The 26387-nt window shown below is 37.2% G+C and overlaps 1 protein-coding gene across 1 annotated transcript in view; it reads left to right on the forward strand.

Moving 5' to 3' along the window:
* Window positions 1–26387, forward strand: part of LOC124165819 — a 316986-nt gene that overhangs the window by 263451 nt on the left and 27148 nt on the right. The window contains exon 4 of the mRNA XM_046543344.1: window positions 24974–25187. Coding sequence (XP_046399300.1) covers window positions 24974–25187 — 214 coding nt within the window. The remainder of the gene's footprint in view (window positions 1–24973; window positions 25188–26387) is intronic.

A 26387-nucleotide genomic window follows, 5' to 3' on the forward strand; every position in this document is an offset into this window, starting at 1 on the left:
TTGGTTAAGGTTTCGAAAGATCATGAACACAGAGCCTACCTTTAGCTGTAAATCGTAATGTGGTAAGCCAGGTGCGTCCAAGGACTTTAAATATTCAGATAGATAGTTGGTGACTTCGTCTTCGTTTATTATAAAGTTAAAAGATTTGAATTCATGCAGAGTACACGGAAATTACTGATAATCAACAATTGCTTGGAGATTTGTTTACACACACGGTAGTTATGTGTTTGTTGACAACTCAATTCGAGCTGAGCTTACCTCTAACTCAATTATTTTAATACTATTTTAATATTACTTTAATATTTTTAAAATGTTTGAAAATTTAAATTTTTTTAATATTGTTAAAAAGATCAGTCAATACATTAGTAAAAACGAAAAAAACTTACTTTTTTGACCGTCTTAACAATCAACTCCTAAAAATATATCTCCAAGATAAAGATGAATTTTTTTGCGAACTTTTCCTATTTTTTAATAGCTTATATGTTATCCAGGGCTGAGACGAATCCAAAGAGCCCACTGTCACTAAGATCGGTGCAGCCGTTCTCTAGTTATAAGTGTTCTAAGTAACACGATTTTCGACTTTCTTTTATATACTATATAGATTATTGTATAAAAACATTGTCATGATCTTTCTTGTATCAACTCAATATAATCATATTCATTCATAGTTCTGAAGAAGATATACAAATGTATGGAAACGTTGGGCAAAAATTTTCCCTATCATTCTTTAAAGACCTGTACTACGAGACGCTAATATATATTTGCACGAAAAAGAAAAGGTTCTATTTTCTGTACATGAAATCGCATAAATTGGCTGTTTTTACTGTATTTTTTTGCGTCATTCACGCGTTCATATTTTTAGGCATTAACTCGTACGGATTGATGCTCCGTGTGAACAGACCTTAAAAACTTCTTTCCAACGAATATTTTTTCGGCGTAGATTTATTCAACGGGATTGGTTCTCCAGCGTCGTCCACACCCGTCGCCCTTCGTCATCTAAATTTAATGCATACGATCGCCTCTTTTTTCGCCTCTTCTCCAAGCATGACTTTTCCATTTAAGGACGGTTCCATATCAATCGAAACAGAAGGACGCTCATCAGAACGCGGACGTTTTGATATATTTGCTCGTGTTCTGGGAGCTCACTATCTCACTCGGTTGAAAGCGTCGCTGATTCATCCAATATTTTATTTCATTGCATAGCTACTGCCGTAGTTCAGTAAATAGTTACAGCATATTCTCTGAGCCGTATTACAGAACCTGACTCAATCATTAGGCTTATATTCCAGCACCCTGTTTATGTAACTGTGAGAAGGGTGAGAGCTATGTCGTTGCCAGGGGCAACTCGATTCCCACGACAGAGGGTGATAGCAGCGATTATGAAACCGTTATCGCACTCTTTATCACGCTGCGAACGTCATCGGCTTATCACGTTCGAAACCGATGGTGACAAGCATATTTTAAAATAAAAACGAGGAATATATGCAAATATTTGCAAGTAACTATTGTGCATTTAATTTAAAAATGCCTTATAATCGAGTAAAACCAATAAAATTCTTAATTATTTCTACTGGAGTTCTGTCTTGACTTTATTATTTGTCCACGTTGTTCTATTTTTATATGCGCATGGCGGTGAATTCGAATGAGCAGCTTTATTTTCACGCAGCAAATTGGAAAGTAAGTACTGCTAAGAGAAGTACATCCGTGATTTAAACGTCAATTATTTTATATCGAAGTTTTATTATCATCATTCGCCGGGAACATTCTCCAAAGCATCAACATCGTTAAACTCCTTTTCCATTTTTCAATCGTCTTAAATGAACTATTAATTATTTACATTAGCGCCTTATAAACGGATTTTACACTTCCATTATCATTTCAAAATTAATTAGTCTCCATCAAAGCGTTACGACTTTTCGACCATTCTCTACGATATAGCAAATATAATGACTGCAGCATTCTCGGCGAGCATTAGCATAATAGATTACGTGATCATACAGCAAAAGTTAATACTACACTTTCCCCATAACTTCACAATTATACTTTTTCATAATATTACCTATTGTCGAAGCGAAGTACTCAGCCTTGAACTGCCTCTATTTAATGTTTTCATTGCTTGTTATTGTTATTTCAAAGACACGACAGACGACGCGACGCATTCTCGGACAGAGATGTGTCGAAGGAATCCATTGGATCTTCAGATTTCCCAATGATACCAACCTCGCGCGTTCGTACTTATATGATACGCGCGATGACGGTGATGATCGCTCGTGACTACTGATGATGATCACTCGTACTTACATGATCGCTCGATGCAGCGGAATGTGATAATTAGAATGTGATGGCCATCTATCGCCGTCGTCACTGTCACATTTACATAATCAAGGTGCAGATATCATTTTAAATGCCTATTGCCGAAAGTTAATCAAATTCCACAGTTATGACCTCTTGATTCCGTAACTTTGGTTCAAGCGCGAGACAAATTTTTATTAGTGGGATATCGAAGTTAAAAAACCCATGATAGAAAACGTACGAATATCGGATGACGCAACATTTTCCAGGTTTTTTTGCTTGGAAAAAACGATTGAAACGCTTGATAAAGGGAGTGATAGTGAATCAAGAATTTTTCCATACAACGTTTAATCGACCCATTCATTTAACGCATTATCATACTCAAGGGTACAACTCGAGTTGCTAAGGGAGGATGAAGAATGACAGTTAGGGTCAAAACCGATTGGGTAAATTAAACTCTGTGAGGAAAATAACCAGGTCGTTATTACTCCCATTAAAATTTCCACTATGCCAAAACGATGAACCAACTATAATTGACTCATAATGGAATCACTGTTACGTGTGGTACATAAAATCATTTAAAGTTGTATTCATCTAGAAGTATCAAACACCAAAAAATGACACGAGAACAAAACGCTGTTCTAAGCATTCCATACGTAAGTGAGAGATCGAGCCAACCATATATCTTGTTCTTTAAACGAAATTCAGTTAATAGTAGTGACGGATGCAAAAAGAGATTAGAGATGAACCCCTGCAAGCCACCTTAAGAGTTACATACCCAGTTGCCTTCAAAGAGCTAACACATGTTGATCACTTGAATCTACCGTTGTTTGCGTAAGGAGTAAATGGCAGAGAATTTTGTTTTAACATACCGAGGGAGTATTACGCAAAATGAGACTGGGACTAATATTAAACAAAGTGAACAAAAGCATGAAGATGTGAAACAGTTTCCTTCCCTGGGAACCCGAATAACCGAAAAGCCGATAGATATAAAAAATAGCATATCTTAAGAGAGCTTTTTTTCATAATGGGAGTCTTACTTGCTTACTCATTGAATAAAATAGATAATACAAGCATAGTATTAAGGAAAGAACTCATCTGATACTACATATGGAGCGTTTTTCTGCACGGCGGCGAGTCATGGACGTTAATAGCAGCAGAAAAGTAAAGAGTGGATGCATCCAAAATGTGGTGTCACCGAATAAGGATGAAGATAAAATGGATTGATTGGGTAAGAAATGCGTAAGAACTAAGAAAAATGGGAGAAAAGAGAAGTCATCTTGGAACTTAGCAACAACGTATTCGGCCACATAATGAGGTATGAAGAAAATTATCTTTGACGGATAGTTGGACGAGAAGAAGACTAGGGACGGTCCGGAATGAGTTACATAGGGCAGGTTTTGGATGTAAAGGAGAAAAGAAACGCCACTATAAAAAGGCTAGTAGATAGGTGAGTAGATTTGTGAGCTGTGTCAAACCACTCTCGCGATTGCTGACTTATGATTAATGATGATGCGATTACAAACATTTTAAAAGGAGAAATAGTGGAAGTTTTCACTTAAAGATATTTTCAGAAATTCATTAATACCTCATATTTCTCCGAGCATAGTGCTTTTGGAATGCCAATAAGTTCTGCTGATAAAAACCACTTTTCTCTCATAAACTTAAAAGTATTATCTTGTAACGCAATACGGCCGATAATGTCCACCATTCTGAGAATTTCACCTTTCATTTACAAGTGAACCATGATTTCTTATTTTTAGTCACTACCGCGCCATTTACTCATAAACTTTGGGAAAATGCAGAAAGTAATATATTTTGACTTGTTTGATGAAGGAAACTACCCTAATGAACTGTCGTGTGCAGTAAACGAAAAGCATTCCAGCGACGGAACATATAGGAAGCGATATTAATGAGCTCGTATTGAACTTATTCTAAGTAACTTTTCCACGGAAAAAAAGTTTCTCACGGCGTGTAGACGCTTTTCATGATTTGCATCTAAAAATGATTGCCATTTCCTCGTCACAGTTAATCACGCCACTCTTAGCGTTTCCACTGTAGTACTAATTGAAACAAATTGCAAGGTCATAAAAACATTTTCGAACATGCAGGCGTTCTCATAAACTTAAAGTATTACCTTGTAACGCAATACGGCCGATAATTCATTTTTCACAATCCATTCTGAGCATTTTCACCTTTCATTTACAAGTGAACCAGGATTTATTTTTTTTAGTCACTACCGGGTAATAATGCATAATGTATTTTGATCACCTTAATATGAATATGTTACTCAAAGTACCGTATCACTCACAGAATTGGCACAAATCGTACACTTGTAATCAATGGCAATGTAACATAAATTCAATTATATGTTCTGTTTACTGGAAGTCTGGAACAAGGTGAAAGGTACTAATAAGAATGTCAAGGTAATGGATTTACGACCCAAGAAAATTTGGGATGCTTGGACGATGGGTGGCTGGCTACTGCTGGGTGCTTCACCGTGAGCAAATAGACATACCCATAGGAGGAAAAGCAGGGGCCATGCCTCGAAAAGTAAGAGACCATGGAGTGAATGATATTAGTGCGAACACTTGGAACCACATTCCTGGTATGCATCTGTCAAATGTGAGCATGTTTTCATGAGTCCTTTGTTTGAACTTATAACAGACTGTCCTACAGGTCGTGTGTAACTTTTGACCTTTAATTTTAGTAACTTCGCCTCGAGCAATATTCATGAAAATTGGCATACTTATGGAAAAAGGTCCCAAGTTTTGTTGGATGCAAGCAAAATTTTACAATTTTGACCTTTTGACCTCACAATGTGGGCCCAAACCAAAATTTTGAATTTACCCTATGGGGTTTCAATGTTAAAAAATCGAGATAGAAAAGTCTGAATTTCATTGACCAAGATGTCAATTCGTAGATTTTCGGATACGAGAAAACTGAAAATAACACTTATATTTACAAAGATTCAACCATTGACCCAGACGGGTCACAGTCAATGTCAAAGGGGTGGCAAAAGAGATGACATAACAACATAGGTGTCGATCCATAGGTTTTAAAGGGTGCCAAAGTCAGTTTTGTAGTTCATGGATCCGTATCGTTGATTTTTTGACCTCCGGAGGTCAAAATGGAGATCAGAGGTCATAGAGGTATGTTATCAGAGGTCATAGAGGAGTGAAACTAATATCCCAACTAAAGAGGTTTTTAAAGGGTGACCAGGTGAGTGGCATAGTACGCATATCTATCTAGTCAATTATTAACCTCCGATGGGCGTATGCAACTTGCCTACCTCTCCTTCCTTCTGAAAAATTTCCATGAAGATTTTCCGCGACATTTTGGGATAGTCGTATTCTACTTCAACGATATCAATTTTTCATCCGATTTATGGGAACTATGTACCTATAAAAGTGTAATAAATTTTAGCGGAGTATTTTATGAGTGCAAAAACAGTATTTGACACTATGTTTTGAATATATTTTTTGATTCAGGTGGAATAAATACATTTATAACAAACAGCTTCGTGAAAAAAGGGTTTTCACTAATGCATGATGCTATTGATGAATATTGACACTCGTAGATGGGATACCGATAAATAAAGCCATAGGAATATTTGTGGATGCAGTGGGGATGCCGCTGAATACGAAGATAACTGTTCTGGTATTTTTATTGCAAAAACCGATACGGCAAGAATGCTGCTGGATATTATTTCTGAGTTGCAGAAGGAATACGCTTGAAACACTGCAAATACGGATGTTGGTAAATACCGTTAGTATATCCTACCCGTTTACTTTGTGCTTGATTTTCTGGTTCAAATAAAAATCAGATCGATAGGACGACTCATGAATATTTTACAGGTCATTCCTCCCCGTTCGCGCCTCTACCTTTCACCTTTCATTCATCTTTATTCATCACGGAAAAGTAATAAACGAGATATTGGTTCCTGCTTGGCGTGAAAAGGTAACTCATAAGGAACCTTATTGCTCCGAACTAGACATATTGTAAGAATTATTTTCTTTCTAAAGCAACACATTCTTTTAGACTTAAAAATATATATCTCCAAAAAATATCTTTATCCGCAGTATAACTCTTTCCTATTTTTGACGGAAAATGATTCAAATGAATTCATCTTATGTGAGACTAGCGCATTGTACCCGAAGCCTTTCAACAGGGGATATTCAGGGTTGATATCATGGATATTATAAATACAAGTTATCATTTAATGGAATTAAAATACTTCCGGCATGATTATCACTTACAATTTTTGAAAACCATCTTATGAAAAATTTCGAATTTATTTTTGCGTCTGGACTGCTGCTCTGATTAATTGTATTGTTGAAATGGAATATAACATGGCTAAATTTGGATATGAAGTACAATTGCAAGAAAAAATCGAAGCATATATAGATAAAATTAACAAAAAAAAATGAAATTAAGTTTCCCATTATTCGCGCATGGGTATAAATTTACACCTTGTATCCAGAATAGAAGTAATTTAAAATGGCAAAAGAAAAGAAAGCCCATAATTCAATCAATTTTTTTGCAATAAGACTATAAGTTTATTTTAAAGGAGTAAAAACAACTCTAAAATAGTTATTCGGAAAAATCCTTTCTAAGCGTTTATATATTTTACCTAAGGAATACATTTTGAAAATTTCGTGGATGTATCTTCTGTAGTTTGAGCTGCCCTTTGACGAGGGTGTGAGTGAGCTAGTCAGTCAGGTTACCTAATATGTCAAGGATATTTTGGCCTATCGAGCCCGTCTGGAATAAATACGAAGACGGCTCAAAAAATACATAGACTGGTGCCGTTAAACTAAACGAACTTACTTTATTTATAAGTTTGTCCAGGCCTCCTTCAACTCGCCTACGCTTGCTTCTGCTTCTACATGTTACCCCCATTTGTTTTACGTCCATCTCTTCTCTTGTCACTTTCGATTCAAGTTAGGGATTCTTCTCAAATATTCGTCCTTTTGACAGTTTGTTTTTAGTTCAATTTCGACAGTTTGGGTACAATGAAGAAGGGTGGCAGCGAGGTCAGGATAGTAGGGTGTGTGTGGGGAAGAACAGTGATCGAGTGTTCGATCAAACATTCATGAGTTTGTTGTCTGAATGCGATAGGCTTCTTGGTCATCCGTCATCAAGGCGAAAAACGAATTTGGGAGAAAGGTAAATTTTTTGTTCAAAATCTTGTAATACGGTCCATCTGGCATCCCGCAGTCTTCAGCAAGCTCTCTAATGAGCCTCAGCCTTAAATTTTCTGTAAAATGTTCGAAAGAGATAAGATACCGTTGAAGTTGCTTGCGTGAGATAGCGTCAAACAGTACATTGTAGAAGGGAGGATATGAAATAACCCCTTGAGTAACGATGGCCCAATAAATTTCGCCTAAAGCTATTTTATGTTGTGTAAATTAATACTCGATGCGGGTCCCCGAAGGAGGAAGTAACCTCCCCACGGTTTCCATGTTCAGGTAACCTTGACATAAACTTCGAACTTTTTGAAACTTCCTGCTATGATTTTAGCCCCTCTCTCCTTGCAACTTACAATTGCCGATATGGAATGGAGGTGCTTAATTATACCCAAAAACTTTCTTTTAACTGCATTACAAAAAGCAGCCTGCTTTTTATCCAAAGAGTCCTGATTTCTTATAATCATTACGTGATAATTATATAGCTATACTATACATTTTTTTTGGGGTAGCGCATATTTGAACTCCTTGAAACCTGCCGTTTTCTTACAAAAAAGAATTGTACGCATTATTTTGCAAAAGGACAGATTTTAAAGATCCTTCGCACTTTTTCTTCATTTGCGTTCGCTTCCGTTGAGGCATCTATATATTTATTAGGTCCTACGATGTTTCTATGCTTGAAGTGGCAACTCTAAAATATTTTGTCAAAGTCCCAAAGTCTATCGAGATTCGAACCGGGAGCTAAAGCTTCAAATGACGGCTTCTTGTTCTGGGTTTATTTCGATGCAACGACCACATGAAACTGTCTCCTCGCGACCTGAAAAAACACTACGCGATATAAATGCAGTATTTCTTTTTAATTTGAACTTTGAAAATTCTTAAACCGATTTTTAAAAATAGCATCTTGATAATATAATTAATTCCAGCCATACCTTATTCGTTACAGTGTTTATTTGTGGAGCCAAGAGGGGAGACTCGAACTTCATCGTGGCAAATGCACGGCGGTACATTTCTTGCGGATGTCGTCCAACTATCCAAATTCTTAAAACTGTGGATGGTATTAAACATAAAGGCAAAAGGCAAAGTGAAGTACCTGGGAGTTATGATAATTTCGAATATATCGTTGGAAACGCATGTAAGGAATATTTGTGGCAGACTGCTGAAGAAGTCAGGATTCGTCAAGCTCATTGGAGGAAGATTTTCGGAAGAGAAAGTAAAAGAATGGTGCTATTTCGCACTCGTCCGACCGTACTTTAAATATGCAGGAGCATATTGTATCCGTTGCAAAAAGAGTTAATCCGTGAACTGAATAAAATACAAAGGAATGCTGCGCGTTTCGTCAAAAACAGCTACAGAAAGCGTTACACCAATTAGGTTGGGAGCCGCCAGAGACTCGGAGGCTGCGCGCTAGGGTTAGATTTCTTGAGCAATTTATAATAGATATCTATAAGAGCGGCACGGAGAACATTATATTATATCCCCACCATATTTCCCGGTCCAGAAGCGATAAATTGAGAGAGATATTTTACCGAACGGATAGATATGGGATTTCATTTTTCCCCCGAACGATAAAGAACTTTAATAAACGCTAGCCATAATTTTGCTTCAGCATATGCGTGTTATTATGTGTAAACGGCTGGTGTTCTAACACCCCCCTGCCACACGTTTTTTTAGGCAGGTTGCGTGGTAGATTGTAGTTGTAATTGTACCTTCACAGATGGCTTGAAATTTTAATTGATGTTGGGTGAAGAATAAGAAATTTATGCCAAAAATTCACATGAATATATCCTTACTAAAGCGGCTTAAGTTTTTTATACTCAGAGAAAAAAATGTTCACATAGAAATCATGAGAAATGGACCAAAATATTTCCCTCGATTTGAAAAAAGGGTAACGCATTCAACAATCCAATTCAAACTGTTCCCCGAACGCATAGTCTACTTTAAAATTGGACATTGCTACATTTTCATGGGATTGATGACGACTGCTAAGAATTGAAACGAATGCTGACACTTAAAAAAATAGCTCAAGGCTTTATTTTTCGGGCCTTTATAATTGCAGCTCACCATGTCTATGATACTATAATGACATCAAAGATGATACCACAGTACGTCTCCTTAAGGCATTTAAAATACCAATGACATGTGTAGTCATAAATAACGTGACAAGAACCATTTATGGTTTAGATCAACTTTCAGGGATAAATTATGCCAATATCCACATTGGATATAGATATTGAAACGCTCTAATTAGTATTTAATTTTTTGTTGAAGTACCCCCAGGGTTCCTAGGGATTTATCCGTTAAAATAGTTGAGTAACAAGTCAAGTCTACTGTGTACACTAATTAACACGGGGGAACTGCAATAGTTATCATGGATCATACAAAAGTACGTATCCATGAGGCATTAAAAAAATAACGCTATGTGAAGTTATGAAGAAAGTGACAAGAAACATCATCTCTCTATGATAGTAGCAGACTTAAGGTGAAGACAAAAATGTAATAAACCACCTGCTACTATATTGGAAAGAAAAAATACATTAAAACTACTTATTGTTAGGACAGCTTCATATTGTCCTCGTATTAAACTAGGCTTTGTTTCCGTCGTTCGTATTTCCTTCTGGACTTTCGATTTAGAGATACGACAATACCAAAATGGGATAATTACTTCAAGTAATTAAATGAAAGCCCTAGATAATATAGGGTCAGGTGGAGCGAAATTGAATCGAGAGATATAATACCCGTATATTACCTCCGGCAATGATTACGCCTTGTTATCTTTGCTTATCGCTTATTAGCTCCAATTTGTGCGCTTTATCAAAGGGATCTTCGCGAGGGCAGATAGAACCATTTGTTATTAAATCCAATTCCTCCCTCTAATTCCAATCCTCGAGATATGGAATGCGAGTCAAGAGACACGCGATTAAAACAGTTTTTTTTTCGCCTGCTCGGTCGGAAAACACGAGGGGATGATAGAGAATGGGGCAGCAGGAGTTCCCGAAACACGAAATGTCATGATGGGGCTGGAAGGCAGAGGCCGGAATTAGAGATCCGTTCCCATGCCTCCTTCCCCCTCCTCAGGGAGGGAGGCTTGACTTTCGCTTCTTCCTCAACTAATCCCATTACCTTCCATTGGTACCTCAGTCCCTTGCGCAACCCAAGCCAAGCCCCACTCCGCCCCGCATACCCATTGACTATATCTTCTCCCGCTAACTGCTGAACGGAGACATTTTCTAGGCAGTCCTACGTCCTCCTTCATTGTCATCTTAGTCTCTCTCTCGGCCCTCACCTTAAACTTTGCCGTGAGATGGAGCACTTTCAGAGCGTTCACGTGAAATATGAAGCGGTGAGGAACGGAACCCTCTATTTACGTAGGGATGAGTGAACTCAACCTGCGGTGAGGGAAAATCCTCTCCTGCTAACCCTGAAGTCGCGGGTTCTTACCAACCAAAGCTTGGTTATATGTGAATGTCGAGCAAGTGAAATTTAAGGGAGGAGCTCATGGTGTTAAATCCGTAGGTAAAAGAGAATACAATACAAATTCAATGTGCAGCAAGAAGGGTTCATAATCCTAAGAAGACGTCAACCCCTATACATCAGTAAATGACTTTAATGAATGTTGGATGAAATTCATTAATCAAATAACTCCCCGCTGGGGTCTACTATGTAGAAGAATTCATAGTGGTATTTCGTCGGTAAAAGAGAATACGATACTATACAATCTGCAGCGTAAGTGGTTCATCATTCTGAGAAGACAAAGCAACATTAATGTATGTTGAGTGGACTTCATGCATGAAATAACTCCCCGATAGAATGTATCAAGGTGTAAATGAACTACTGCACGGTGAAATATTCTCGGCCATAGTCTTTCATTGTCATCTCAGTTAATTTTCGATATCTACGTTGAAGTTTGCAATATAATGGAGCACTTTCAGAATATATGTTCACGTAAGATATGACGCGATGAGAAACGGAAGTATCTACATCTGTTGTATCAATGGAGTGGGTGGACTCTACTCTGGTTAAATAAATACATCGATAATATATTTTGACCAATACAACCTAGACTAGATGACCGAACTGAAGCTGTGCGGAAGTGACAAATTATTTAATGTATATATTAAACCATTAGCAAGTCCCATGAAGTTACCTCGCAAACAATTGGAGATGGAGTTCACCCATTCGGCCTCGGATACGAAGGGAAAATCCCTCACTTACTAACGCCGAGTTCACGAGTTCTAACCATCCAGACCTTGGTTATATTTGAAAGCCCAGCAAGAGATGAATGAACGAATTCGTCGTAATAATTTAGCTAGTAAAAGAAAATAATGTATGTATATTCTGCAGCAAAAAGGGCTTCTCATTCCTTTTAGACCTCTCCCTCTAAATGTATATCAATAAAGAATTTAAAAAAATGCTAGCTGGATCTCAATTGTCGAATCACTACCATGCGTACTGTTGTTGTAATCGTCTGGTGTCCTAACATACCCCGCCATACGCTTCTTGAGGCAGATTGTTGGTTAGTATGTAATTACAGACGAGCTGCCTATTGGAAGCATTCTCAAGTGCTGCCCTCTCTTATTCTCACCTTAGACTCTCTTCGATCCTGGCCTTGAACTTTCCCGTAAATCGGTGGGCTTTCAGAACGTTCAAGCGCGGTGAGGATTGGAACCTTCACTTTACAACCGAGGCATCATTGGGTGGGCGACCTCTATCCTGCCGGTCTCTCTCCACGACGAGAATAATACTGGCCTACTGTACCTGAGGTCTCGGGTTCTCACCATTCAGAGCTTGATTGCATATGATTTTCCTTCAGTTAAAATTTAACATAGGAATTCTTAGCTCAAATTTCATTAATAAAATAAAATACCATACAATACAAATAAATATAGAATAATATAAAAATATTATTTAAATAAAGTATTCCGGGATTAGCCACGGTGAAAACTTTTTTTTTAATTTTTCAATCATTTTTACTGACGTCCACATAAGCGTTGACACCATTCAGAGCTTGATTGCATGTGATTTTCCTTAAAGTAAAATGTAACATAGGAATTTTTAGCGCAAATTTCATTAATTAAATAAACTAAAATACTAAACAATACTTATAAATAAAGAATAATATAAAAATAACATTTAAATAAAGTATTCCGTGATTAGCCACGGTGAAAACTTTTTTTTATTGTCCAAAAATTTTTCAACAAAATCATTTTTCTTGACTTCCACTAAGCGAAAAGACGCCTCGGTAGCTTCTCTGTCTAACGCACTTGACAGGAAATCGGGGAGATCCGGGTTCGAATCCCAGTCAAGGCGAATGATTTTTTCCTCTGTAGAGTTTTCGCACCATACGATGCAATCTGCAGCGAGAAGGGTTACCATCCTAAGAAAGCGTCACGCCCTGTAAAGAAATAAATGACTTCAATGAATCCTGGTTGGAAATCATTTATCACATACATCTACATCTACATAATACTCTGCGAGCCACCTCTAGGGTGTTTGGCAGGGGGTGATCAATCACCAACATAACTTGCACGTGCATAATTATTTAATCGCCATGTGTCCTTGCATCCAACGGCAAATACCAATTGAGGCGGCTTACGGGTCAGTATGTAGACGTAGAGGAACTGCTGATTGGAGATATTTTCAAGGGTCGCCTTCCCTTATTTTAATCTTAGGGCCAGTTACACCAACGAGGATAATTGAATAAACTCGGTTAATATTATCAAAAAACCGAGATATTACAACAATCGCGTTTCACCAAATGCATCAACTCGGTTTTCGTCTGTTATCTCGATTTATACTTTGACTGACGATATTCCTCCGTTCAAAGTTTATTATCCGAGTTAATCTGAGTGCCGATGTAACATGGCATGGCGCGCAAGCAGCTTCATCGGCTCTCGGAAATTACGAATGACAGCGACGAAGAATATCGACATTCTATTCGGAGACTACGTTTATTATGTACAAATGAGCGTACAGATTATTTTTATGTACATGGTAAAGTACATTTATTTACTCATCCGAAAATGGCAAAGGTAACTGCAAAAGCAGTTCTCGCTCTTATTGAAGAAGACGAATTTTACTCACAAGGGGAGGTGGAGGTTTTCAATGTCTTATTTTTTATAGCATTCGGAATGGCGAATACATCTCTAAACTGGTAGCGGTTCTATTGAATGGGCCTTAGTTTGGCTGTAATTAATTAATTTTCATGCGGTACTCTTAACAAGCCTTATATAATTTTAAAATAGCACCACATCTTATACATTGGGCAGTTGGTAGAGTGGTTCCGTCACCCGGGGGGATAGGGTTCCAGCCTTCGCCAAAGCAGTATATTTTGTCGTCTTAATTTTGATCATACGGCGACAAGCATATGAATAATTTTAATTGAAGCCAGCATAGACATGAGGAAAATTTTTTATCATCATAATGGGGTACGTGATCCCCCCTTGTTAAAAAAATTTAACGTTTCTTTCTCTTTAACTTGAGCTTTTCCACGCCTATGCTCCTCTTGATCCAACGATTCCGACAACTCTTACCTAAATATGTTCGTATTCATAAATGTTACTGGCCTTTCTTTGAATTTTCTTACATATATATATATATATATATACATATATATATATATATATATACAATGTATTGGAAAATCCGAAATGCACGTGGCACGTAATATAAATAGTTTAAGTTAATGTCGATACACTAGGAGACACAAAAAAGAAACACTCACATTGAATAAATAAACTTGAAGCTATCGAAGCACTTCAGGCTTCTTCGTCAGCTGAAGAATGAATGGTGAGGAAAGGAGAGGGTTGGAAAAGGGAAAAGAGGGGAAACTCTTGATGAACAAAATAAGAAAAAAACCGGCTATTCACAATAAACCCCGCGCAGACAAACATTGCTCTCCTTCTCTGCTCACAACCTACTTCCCTGGTGCTCATTTGCTACAAAACTTATTGAAGGACCTGTACCCCTTCCTTTCCAAACACAAGTCCACCTCTCAGATTTTCCCTTCTACTCCTCGGATAACATTTAAGAGACCACCGAATTTAAACACCATATTTAAAGCCACCCGCCCTCTCCAAAAGTCGCAGTCAGTCACTATCTCCACACCCTCACCTTGCAATCGTCCCAGGTGTAAAACCTGCAAGATATTCTCTCCACCCCCTGTCTCTTTTCTCCCCAAGCTTAAATGCCTACCGATTTTCCCCTCCACTACTTGTACTTCCGCCAACATCATCTACCTTCTTCATTGTAATTTCTGCCCTGCTTTCTATATTGGCCTATGCACTACCCCTCTCAATCTCAGAATTAACAATCATCGCGCCTCCTGTTGTCCATCTTCCCCCCACTCCTCTCTACCAGTTCCTACACATTGTCTTTCACATGATTCCATTTTCAATCATTGCTACAAAGTATCCATTATTGCCTCCCTCCCTCCCACCGACTCCGCCCTCAACCTCCACACCCTCGAATTGGCGTGCATTTGGCACTTTCAAGCCAATAGCTCTCCGGGTCTGAACGTTGCATCCTAACCCCTATTCCTAACTCCCCCTCCCCATACACCTCTCCCCTTACCCCTCTTTTCCCTTTTCCAACCCTCTCCTTTCCTCACCATTCATTCTTCAGCTGACGAAGAAGCCTGAAGTGCTTCGATAGCTTCAAGTTTATTTATTCAATGTGAGTGTTTCTTTTTTGTGTCTCCTAGTGTATCGACATTAACTTAAACTATTTATATATATATATATATATATATATATATATATATATATAAAATCTTGATGAAAGCGCACTAAGCGATAATATAAATATGTGGCCGATCGAGGCGAACGAACAAAAATTGTACTACTAAAACATAGACACACGTAAAAAAAAGGGACACTCACAAATAAACGTTCAGACGTTTCAGCGGATTGATCCGCTATCCTCAATGCTGAAGGTGAACTGCTGCAGGCAGGGTAAGTTCCTCCAGTCGCCCTCCTTGGTGAGGTAGTGGGGGTGGAAGAAGGGGAAGGGGAGAGGGGGGGAAAAGGGAGGGTAGGGTTTGTTTTGGCTTTTAGTGGGCGATGTTTAGCCCGGGCGTTTCAAACGCCTTTTCAACCCAGATGTGGGCCATCTCCCTCGTCCTCACCTCGATGATAGTTGCCCTCTCTGGCAAAACTTCAATGAAGGTTAGGGCAAAACATTGGTCGAAGGTACTGTTGTGTGAGGAAGTGTGAATGGGGATGGGTTCATGAAAGGGGGGAGTTTTGCAGGAGTGCCTGTGGTTATTCATACGGATGGATATGGGTGTGGTACATTCTCCTATGTAGTACGCGGGGCAAAAATTACAAAATAGCCTGTATACAACGTTGAAGGAAGTGCAAGACGGTGTGGAGGAGGATCTATTGATGACAGGTGAAGTGGTGGGGCGTAGCAGGGGGCAGCATTTGCAGTGGTGGTGAGATTCAGTTTCCTGGTTTGTTCTTTTTTGGTGCGTGGGGTGTACTGTTCGGAGGGAGAGAGTATTTTCTTTTTAAGCAGGGGTTCTGGATACTTTCGTTTGAGGAGAGCATGATGGAGGTTCTGTGTGGCTCTTTGAAGAGATGGTGAATTGTTGCAGATGCGATGGGCACGGACTGATAGGGTACAGATCTTTTAATATTTTTTTAATTTTTTGAGAGCCCGGGAAGAGGCAACCACATTCTTCCCGGGCTCTCAAAAAATTAAAAAAATATTAAAAGATCTGTACCCTATCATCAGAAAAAACAAAATCACGGCTGCTCTTCTTCCATCCTGCCCCTCCATTGCCTACAGAAGAGCACCTAACTTAGGTAATATTTTAAAATCCACCCGCCCCCTCCTACGGCACGCTCTGCCCCCACCTTCCTCCCTGACTCCATGCAACCGCCCCCGTTGCAAATGCTGCCCCCTGCTACGCCCCACCACTTCACCTGTCATCAATAGATCCTCCTCCACACCGCCTTGCACTTCCTTCAACGTTGTATACAGGCTATTTTGTAATTTTTGCCCCGCGTACTACATAGGAGAATGTACCACACCCATATCCATCCGTATGAATAACCACAGGCACTCCTGCAAAACTCCCCCCTTTCATGAACCCATCCCCATTCACACTTCCTCACACAACAGTACCTTCGACCAATGTTTTGCCCTAACCTTCATTGAAGTTTTGCCAGAGAGGGCAACTATCATCGAGGTGAGGACGAGGGAGATGGCCCACATCTGGGTTGAAAAGGCGTTTGAAACGCCCGGGCTAAACATCGCCCACTAAAAGCCAAAACAAACCCTACCCTCCCTTTTCCCCCCCTCTCCCCTTCCCCTTCTTCCACCCCCACTACCTCACCAAGGAGGGCGACTGGAGGAACTTACCCTGCCTGCAGCAGTTCACCTTCAGCATTGAGGATAGCGGATCAATCCGCTGAAACGTCTGAACGTTTATTTGTGAGTGTCCCTTTTTTTTACGTGTGTCTATGTTTTAGTAGTACAATTTTTGTTCGTTCGCCTCGATCGGCCACATATTTATATATATATATATATAAATCTTTAATCTCTGTCCTCTTCCTGAATTAATACCTATGTAACAGCATCTTATTTACGAAATCGCAATTTTACGAATGTGAGGTGTAATTAATTATTGTAGCATTAAATAACCCAGAACTGTGTTTATTTAAATCTGGGAGTCTCATTAAATTAAAAATTTTCGTTTTTAAATAACGATGCATTAAACAAAGATGCTTACAAGTTTTTTCACCGCAATATTCTCGCATTCCTTGCTCTTGCCAAACGCGGTTCCCCTATTTGTTTTTTATTTATTTATTTACTACCCATGCGTGGCATTCGGTAAGGCAAATTAATAAATCCATCCATGAAAACCTTATATTTGAGCTTTCTAACTCTCAATGTCAATATTAACACTGTTGCAAATCATTATCTCACTCTGTACTTGATTGTACCCTTACCGACTTATTAAACTGATTCCATGTCATACGGTTGCTTACCGTCATTTATTTTTCCCACGTCAGAGTTATGAAAAACGTACGAGCCAAATTATTTAATCTGATAATCTCGGTTTTTGAAAACTAAGACGAAATGTCGTTGGTGAAACACGATCCTCACATTTCTGTGATAATAATTTTAACCGAGTTTTTAAAAACTGAGATAATAGAGAATATTATACGTGCTGGTGATACTGGGCCTTAGTACATCTCGTTACTAACCTTGAACTTTTCCAAGAAATGGAGCACTTTCAGAATGTTCACGAGGTGAAGGACCTAGTAGGATATAGTACCTTCCGTTAACAACGGTGGCATCATTCTGCAGAAGGGTTCTTCCTCCTATGAAGAGGTCTTGCTTTCCCTCTCTCTTTATGCATTTATCATCATCCTACTTGTAACCTCACGGCTACCTTGCCATAGGCTCGGCTTGACCCTCTGCGGATAAAAAGAAACCATTATCTCCCTTCGCCTACGAAACTAAAGGATAATTCAGATGGTATAAAGTACTGCTATGCATGTGTATAATGAGAAGCGTAAACAAATCTCTAATCAACAATGCTTTCAGTGAAAAAACGTAGTATTTGAACAGTTGTATAACAATAATGTCTACCATACACGCTTGCTGCAAGTATTTGTGAATTATACTATGGTTTGATAAAAATAGGAGAAGTCCGAATTAAAATAAATAGAATTAGTATTAGCAACAAAAACCTTATTGCATGAGGATTTGAGTAAGAAAATAATAAAAATTGGAAACGACAAAGGCAGCATTGACGCAATGGATTCTGATAGAAAAAAAACATGGAAAATGAAATATACGAAAATAAGAAAAAATATTGATCGAACAGGGTAAAACATCAAAACACCTACTGATAACAAAGCAGGCATGCGTTGGTTGTTCATCAAATCCCAGATGACAACGACGAATTCTTCATCCGATGGGCGACCTGCAAAAATAATAAACACTTTATTATAAATGAAAGCTAAAACTAGGTATTTTATCTTTGCTTGAATAAATGAATAATTTATCACGCATTGGTCATTAATAACACATATTTAAATTAACTAATGTGTGCAGGAAAATTTGTACACAAAGCCAAATTAAACGTGAATTATAGTGTGGTTTATATTAAAGCCATTCATATTTTTATAATATGCTTCCTTGAGTCACAATGAAAACCTTTAAAATGGGAAATCATTGACATGTCTCAAGAAAATTGCTCATTATCGCCATCGATTGTGATGCCTAAAAACAGTATCAGTGAGCAAGTTCAGTAATATTTTTAAGCAGATGAAATATTTTTATAAATGTATTTAAAATTATGCAATAGCACAAATTTTTGTAGAAAATATATTTAAAAGAAAGATTACAATATTTTCCTTGAGAAAAAATACCAATGAAGTCCTGCTTGGCCAATGCTCGTCAACAAATGATTTGTCATTTTTTATGTCCACCGGATTTTTATAAAATTTCTAACAGATTCAAATAAATATCAATACAAAATTTATGCCATAAAAATTTTGAAATATGTTAATACTGTACATTGATACCAGTTTCCTTGTCGGAAAAGGTGGTACCATAATGTTATAGCAACTACGGGAAGAGTTCCTTGATGTATATTGCACCAACAACAATTAAACGACCATTGAGGGAAATTGGAAAAATGTCTATATTAAAGATAGAAATGAAATATGTAGATGTTAAATTAAACAGATATGCAGTTGAGAAAATATAATGCTCATTTATATGCCATAAGGATTGGATCGGATAAAATTAATGCTCACTGCTGAATTTTTGTTTATATTTGCCTGTTATTAATATAAGATACGGTTTTGATATGCTTTATATTTTAATTTTGAGATATTTTTTACCGGAAGATTATTGACTTTTAGTACTTTGATACTTAAAATTAGATATTTATGTTTTTATGAAACTTTATAAACATGTTTTTGTCTATATGCACGTGCGGTTGCAGAATTTAGGACTTTTTTTTACTATCTAAAACGTGACCTATGACAAAAAATTAACGAAAATATTTCTGAGCGAAAATATTTCTCAAATAGCCCAGTGATTAAGCTGTCAGTAAAAAACCAATGAAAAATCTTCACTGCTCAGCAAAGGTGGGCAGCAAATGAAATCTATTGCGGGCTCACAAGTAGACTGACTAGCAAACTGCCTCAAGCATTCACATAGGCTTACGTGGTCCATGAGTCAACATTTACCGACCAGCTAGGCAGTGTAAATTTCATTTCCTTTGACCCACAACCGCAGAGGTTAAATCAAACTAGGACAGAAGTTGCGGATAATTATCAAGGCATGCCATCACAGATAATGCCACGTAATAGAGCAAAGCGCGTTCATGCGCGAAATTTGTTTTAGTTTTCCTACTGTGCACCAGTGAATATATAGGCAGCTGTGGGAAGATAACAGTTCTGACAGCACCATATTTACTGCAGCAGTGTCCCGGTTAATTAAGTACAACAGTAATTCAATATCTACGATAAATTCACGCATGAATATCGAGTCATCACAGAGAAGTCCATTACCCTTCCGGATATGTCACTAATGACGACGACAGTTTAAACAGAAGGAGAGAGCTTGCAAAAATTTGACACGAAAATGTTATTAAAATAATAACTAATATAGCAGGAGAAATAGGTTAAATTTTTTGGCAGCTCTCAAAATGTGGTATTGGAAAAGAATGATGAGAATCGAATGGATTGATAATGTGAGTAATGCGTGAAGTGAAGAGTTCTCAATATCACCTCCGGGTCAGGAATTGTATTTATCCTGATGTTTCGATATCAGACGGTTCATGCCAACAGAATTGCAGTTACTGACCCGGTGGCGATTCCGTGAACTCTACACGTAGTCTCTTTTCCGAAAAAGCATCAAATCAAGAGGGGTCCTTTGAAAACCTTGAGGAGAAAACGGAGAAATTTAATCTACCGCATCATGGTGCACGATGATCTGATGAAAATTATCGTTGAAGGACAGGTGGAAGGGAAGAACTGCGGGGATGAAATGTACAGAGCAGGTGATCGGATAGGAATTATGCAGGCGTTAAAAGAATAGCCGATAGGAAAATTGAGTGGAGAGATGCATGGAGCCAGTCTTAAGCATGATGACGATTAAACACCACCCGGTCAATCCGAACAATAAATTGAGGCTTAAATAGCACCAACTGAAAATAAGACACATAATTTCGGGAGTTAAATAGGATACTCAACGACAGTCATTTTGAAATTTAGAAGACATTTTACAATGTACGTAAATAATTCGCTCCCGTAAAAAATAAAAAAAATAGCCATGCTTAATATGCGGGAAGAAATTTACAGTGTCGGCTAATATTGCACCTATTCAATCGACTAGTATAGTACATAAAACAATATTAACGGTCAACTAGGTGAATCTGTTTCTCTATGTGTTGCATAAATGAATGAATGTTCCTACTTGTATAGCTATAGTTATGTACAGCTAACACCACTACGTATGGAATCACGTTAAAACAATGAAAGTTAATAACAACATAAATCTCGCATTTATGCGTCAATACAACTGCCATTGGAGAGAAAATTCGCCCATTTATTTGGATATAAATACTTTTACCGTCTTCTAATTATTATTGAGGATACACCCGTTTCAAAGCGAACCTGTACAATTTTGCCGGCATGACTGCAGTTGGACAGGCGATTGGGAAGGGCTGAATATGGAGACCGATGGTGATAAAATACTTGAGAGATAACAATAGCAGTACTTACTAATAGAATGAAATACCTATTTATCAGTAATATAGGTAAGAAAAATTGCGTTATAAATTCCATTCACGAATTGCTTTATCAAAAATTGAAATTATATTTACAATATGGATCCCGAAACAAATAGGTACCTCTTTTTCTTTAAAAGCCAAATATAACTATTAAACCACGATACCCTCTTAATCAATCATTGAATTAGCCTTCAATAAGGAGATATCGCATTGTGCACCATTCGATTGCCATAATTGCGTCAGTGATCATTTGCAATCACCATTTTTTTTGCGGTAATGGTAATTTTATACCATTTTTATTCCACGCATCGTGAACCGTTGGTGACTGAACATTCTCAATGACGTAAAGGTATCTACAATTCAAGTTCGCGTTTCATGAAAAATTTCAAGAAAAAAATAAATCGGATGAAAAAAATGTTAATACTCACAGCTGCGTGACATTCATGTCAGTGATTCGCCAACAATGCCTTTTTTATGCTCACAATTCATGAATTCGCTAATGAAAAGGCATCGAAATTCAAAACACAGGATTGGATGTTTTGATTTGATCATGAGGCGCAGCTGATCAAAAGGTCCGAGAGAGGCTTGCAGCTGTTGACGCGAGCGCATGATGTGGCCTGCGATTCCACCCGACCAAAATTCGCGATTCAGTACACATGGTGACCACGGCGAGCACCATCGCATAGTCGGCAGTCTGTGATCAGGTTTCGCGGAAAATCACTGTGATATGGAATGCGGGAGGAATGTGTTTGGGCCGAGAAATGGTTTCAGTTGGCCAAAAGAATGTTGATTAGTCTGTAACGCCAGTTCGCAGCCGAGAATTTGCAAAAAAAAATCGCAGAGAGAAAGGAAGGGAGAATTAATACGAGTTTTATTTGACTGGGAAACATTTAAAATCATGAGCTGCCAGTTCTAGATTATCGATGTACTGGGTATTACGTAAACTTGCAGAGGTTCATAAGTAAATTATTTATGAAGATCCAAATGCTTATGTAAGCTATAAATTAATATTTCATTAAAAATACGCAAAAATACCTGCTCTCTTGCAAATAAACTTTAATAATAATGATAAATTCAGTAAATTATTTGAAGGCGGGGTGAAGACGTCGCCTGCCGAACAAGAGGTCGCGGGTTACAGTCTTGCCTTAGTAGGTTGCTTCTATATAAGTCATTGTTTTTCGTACACGTGAAATTGTTAAATTTGTTGAAAATGCCGATTTCAAAGGCCAATGTGTGCTACATTCGGCGGTGTAGTAAAAATGTCTCTATAAAAATATATTAATCGCAAAAACATTGCACTAGGCAATTGCGTTAAAAATAAGCATTCAACATTTTCGTTTCGCGATTCAATTTAACGCATATCGATATCAAAAAACGCTCGGACCGTATTATGTGAATAATGAATGTATTGCAACGAGTTTCGTATTAAAATTGGACAAATAGGTTAAACGATGTTGTTTACCAGCTCACAAAATATTTATGAATTACACGCAGGGAGAGAGTGGTGAAGGAATGAGATTAGGGAGAGGATATGAAAGAGAGACTGAATTAGATTTTATGAACACGAATGGTCCCATTGGTGGTGAGAGAGATATAGGAAAACGGAGAAGCATTCAGTTAAATAATTATCCTACTAAATCATGGATGTCGTAAAAATTAATAATGTAGGTGCTTTATTTTAATACAAATTAAAGAGAATCGCTCGTACCGATGTGTTATCTTTCAAGTATTCTTATTAAAAAAACAATCAAATGAGGCCACTCTTGTTCTGAAACAAGCAAAGAGAGCGACTCACGTAAGCCTGCAAATAATACGCAAATTATTCATAGAGATCCAAATGATTATGCAAGCTAATTCATTAAAAATGCACAATAATACCAGTACTCTTGCAAATAAATTTAATTTGTGTTGTACTAAAACTAGTATATCCGTAAAAACAAATTCGAGTTCCTACATCAACATGGATTATAAAAATTCGCCCGAAAAGAAAAAAAAACATAAATAATGCGTATCTTTTACGCTTTTCCATGTAGTTAGATCAATTTTTAAAGATAGTGCGACAAATATTAAAGCTTGGCAAAGAACTAAAGACTAATGGTCATAAGAACACATATATTTCATGTAAATGGTGTTTTATGAATTATTTAATTTGTACAAGTATCACATTGAAGTGACCTGAAAAACGAACATTTACCGAGAGAGTGATTCAAATTACAATAGAATATTTAAACAATTATTAAGGCGTCCTACCGACTAAGGTAAGTTTGTATATTTTATTTTCAAATAAATTTTAAAATTAATATAGGAACCCACGATTTCATTCGAAATGAAAATACGAAAATAAACAGCGAAACCCACAGTCCCACAGTTATGTTTCACAGGTAAAAGACTGCATACTCTGAACCAAAAACCTGGTGCGCATTCACCTCACATTTGTTGCTGTAGTGATATAAATTTATCATCATTTACTTAAGACTGTAGTTCTGGCTTTGTGATTAATATTTACAGTGAAAGAATTTGATTTAAGGTATTGATGGCGATGAGTACATATGAAACGAAGTTGAAATCAGTTAAATCATTTATCCGTATCAGTCATAGGTGAAGAGCAAAAATGAAGAAGGTAGTTAAATTGAAATTAAATTGAAGTGATGGCTCCAAATGCAGCGTATTCTCTAACACATTTCTATAATCATATTCAAATGAGGATTGAAAGAAGTACATAGAGCAATTAACGAACAATTATAGAATTCTCAATGTACTCAAATTATAATCAGTATAAAATGGCTTGAAATGAAAAATTGACGAAAAATAGAAATATGGAGATAATAATAACTGTATCTGATATTCCTTTGAAAAAGCACCATTATTTCTTCTCTCCTACAAATAAACTTCAATTAATGCATTCGTAGCCTGAAATGTGGTATTTTCATAATTACACATATATTTTAATAACATAATTTCTCTATGAAAAATAATCGAAATAAAAATGCAAAATAGAAAATGCTTCATCCCAAACGAATTCCAATGATAATTTATTCACAGATTTAATGAGTTTTGTAAAAAAAACAGTTAGCCCTGATGGTGGTGAACAAATTTTCTGACACGGTGACATCGTTTTGTGGTAAAGATGTCTATTATTTAAACTAACCAAAACTCTAGAGAGAATGTACTTAAGTTAAAAAAATAGTCGATAATGTTTATTGTTACTAAAATTATTATCGACATATTCAGGCTCAGTACCTTTAGCTGAAAAAATTCAAGCTGAGAGAATTCAAGCTTTTTCGGTGCATTATACTGATAAAGGTCAGTAGATTTTATGGACATGAGCTTCCTACCGATTCAAGTATTGAGCTTTCGTTAATATAAAATCAAGTAAATAAGAAGTAGAAACAACAGCAATGAACATGTTATCTATATAAACAGTTGAAGAATTGAATTGAAATCTCAATGGGTCTCTCCGGTAGCTTCCCGGGTTGGATTTTGTCTTTTTTTCGACTTTTCGCCGACCATTAGTTTTTATTTTTCTTAGGTATCTCATGGTTTCCGTGCATTTATTTGCACAAAAACCAGCTTCCGCAAGGACAAAAATGGATTTTTGACTCTCAAAACGTCGAACAAAGGTACAAAAACTAACCCGGGACGCAACTTGTGGAACATTTATCAAGACACCCGTATTTTTAATAGTGAAACGATTGGAAATTACTAAAACATTGTTTCTTCTCGTTCCCAGGTTACGTGGCTACACAGGAAAGGTGATGCGATTCACTTGCTGACGGTCGGACGGCAAACGTACAGCAGTGATTCGCGTTTCTCTCTAGCATATCGGTATCCCAACAATTGGCGACTTCAGATTTTGTACGCCAACAAACGAGACGAAGGACTCTACGAGTGCCAGGTGGCGACACATCCCATCCGAGTGAGAAAAGTGTACCTCAAAGTGACAGGTAAGTTCAATTTTATAGTAACAGAGTAAGGATATACAGGGAATCTATGATGATCCAGTATTTAATATTTTAATGGAAATGTCGACTGGCGGGCACCCTGAAAGTAAGTAAAATGTGTGTGAAATATGAAATAGTTCAGACTTGATTGCCGCAATTAACAAGTATTTATACTATACCGTAGAGTGATATTTCCTGGCCTGAACCTTGTCTGATTTAAGTTTCCCACTACATTTCCATGCCTGGTTATCTGGGGTTACACCAGGAAAATAATTAACTGGGAGCCGCTCAGTACGATGTAATTGAAGAATCTTTTCACTTTACTAATCATAATTAACTATCACTCCAGTCATAATTAAGGCTAGCATATCTCGAGTAAAATTACGTCTTCAATTACCGGCAACGAATCAATTTACGTAAACGCGTCCGGCCTTAGTACATATACGGCAACGAATCACCCATTACTTGCTCCAGAATCATAAACGAAAGTAAACTGTACCGTTTACTGCTAAGCGACCATAATTAACTTTATAGAATATGGCCAAATGAGCATCAAGCGATTATCGCTTTTACCGTCCTCTAGCCTTCATATATTTGATTATCTACTCTGTGGTATAATTGCATATAAACCTATAAAATCGGTCTCTTTTCCTTCCATTTGAAAAACGTAATGACTAATTTAGTCCATGCCAAATATTCAGCGTCAAAGAATTTGGAATATTAACATATTATCACTCGATAAACATGATAAAAATAATTACTGCGTCTTTGATTTAGCGTGCAGTGATACTGATAAATGTTACTATGAGAATGAATCAGCAAATGAATAAATGCATCATTAATTGTGTGAAAAAAAATCAGAATCTAAGTACGACAAAATGGGAGTTCCCATTTTGAAGGCTATGAATAGCTAGAGAGGGCTCGAGTATTTAAAAGTACTCTTTTTTAAGATTTTAATAGGGATTAAACGCAACTTTTATCCTTAAATTATCAGTCACTAGTCAATTATTTTATTATAAAAATTTGGGAAATAAACAGTGAATTAAAAATTTTAAAATTGTGAAACAAGATATCTTTAAGTAGTTAATTGCTAGTATTCTTAATTGCAAACTAATCAGACTAATTAACATTCATGTCTTCAAATTCAATCAGCAACTCACCCAACCTGTAGGTAATCATTATAATGGGTGAAATTTTTAGTCT

The sequence above is a fragment of the Ischnura elegans genome, chromosome 9, assembly GCF_921293095.1.
Source record: "Ischnura elegans chromosome 9, ioIscEleg1.1, whole genome shotgun sequence".
In the NCBI taxonomy this organism is placed as follows: Eukaryota; Metazoa; Arthropoda; class Insecta; order Odonata; family Coenagrionidae; genus Ischnura; species Ischnura elegans.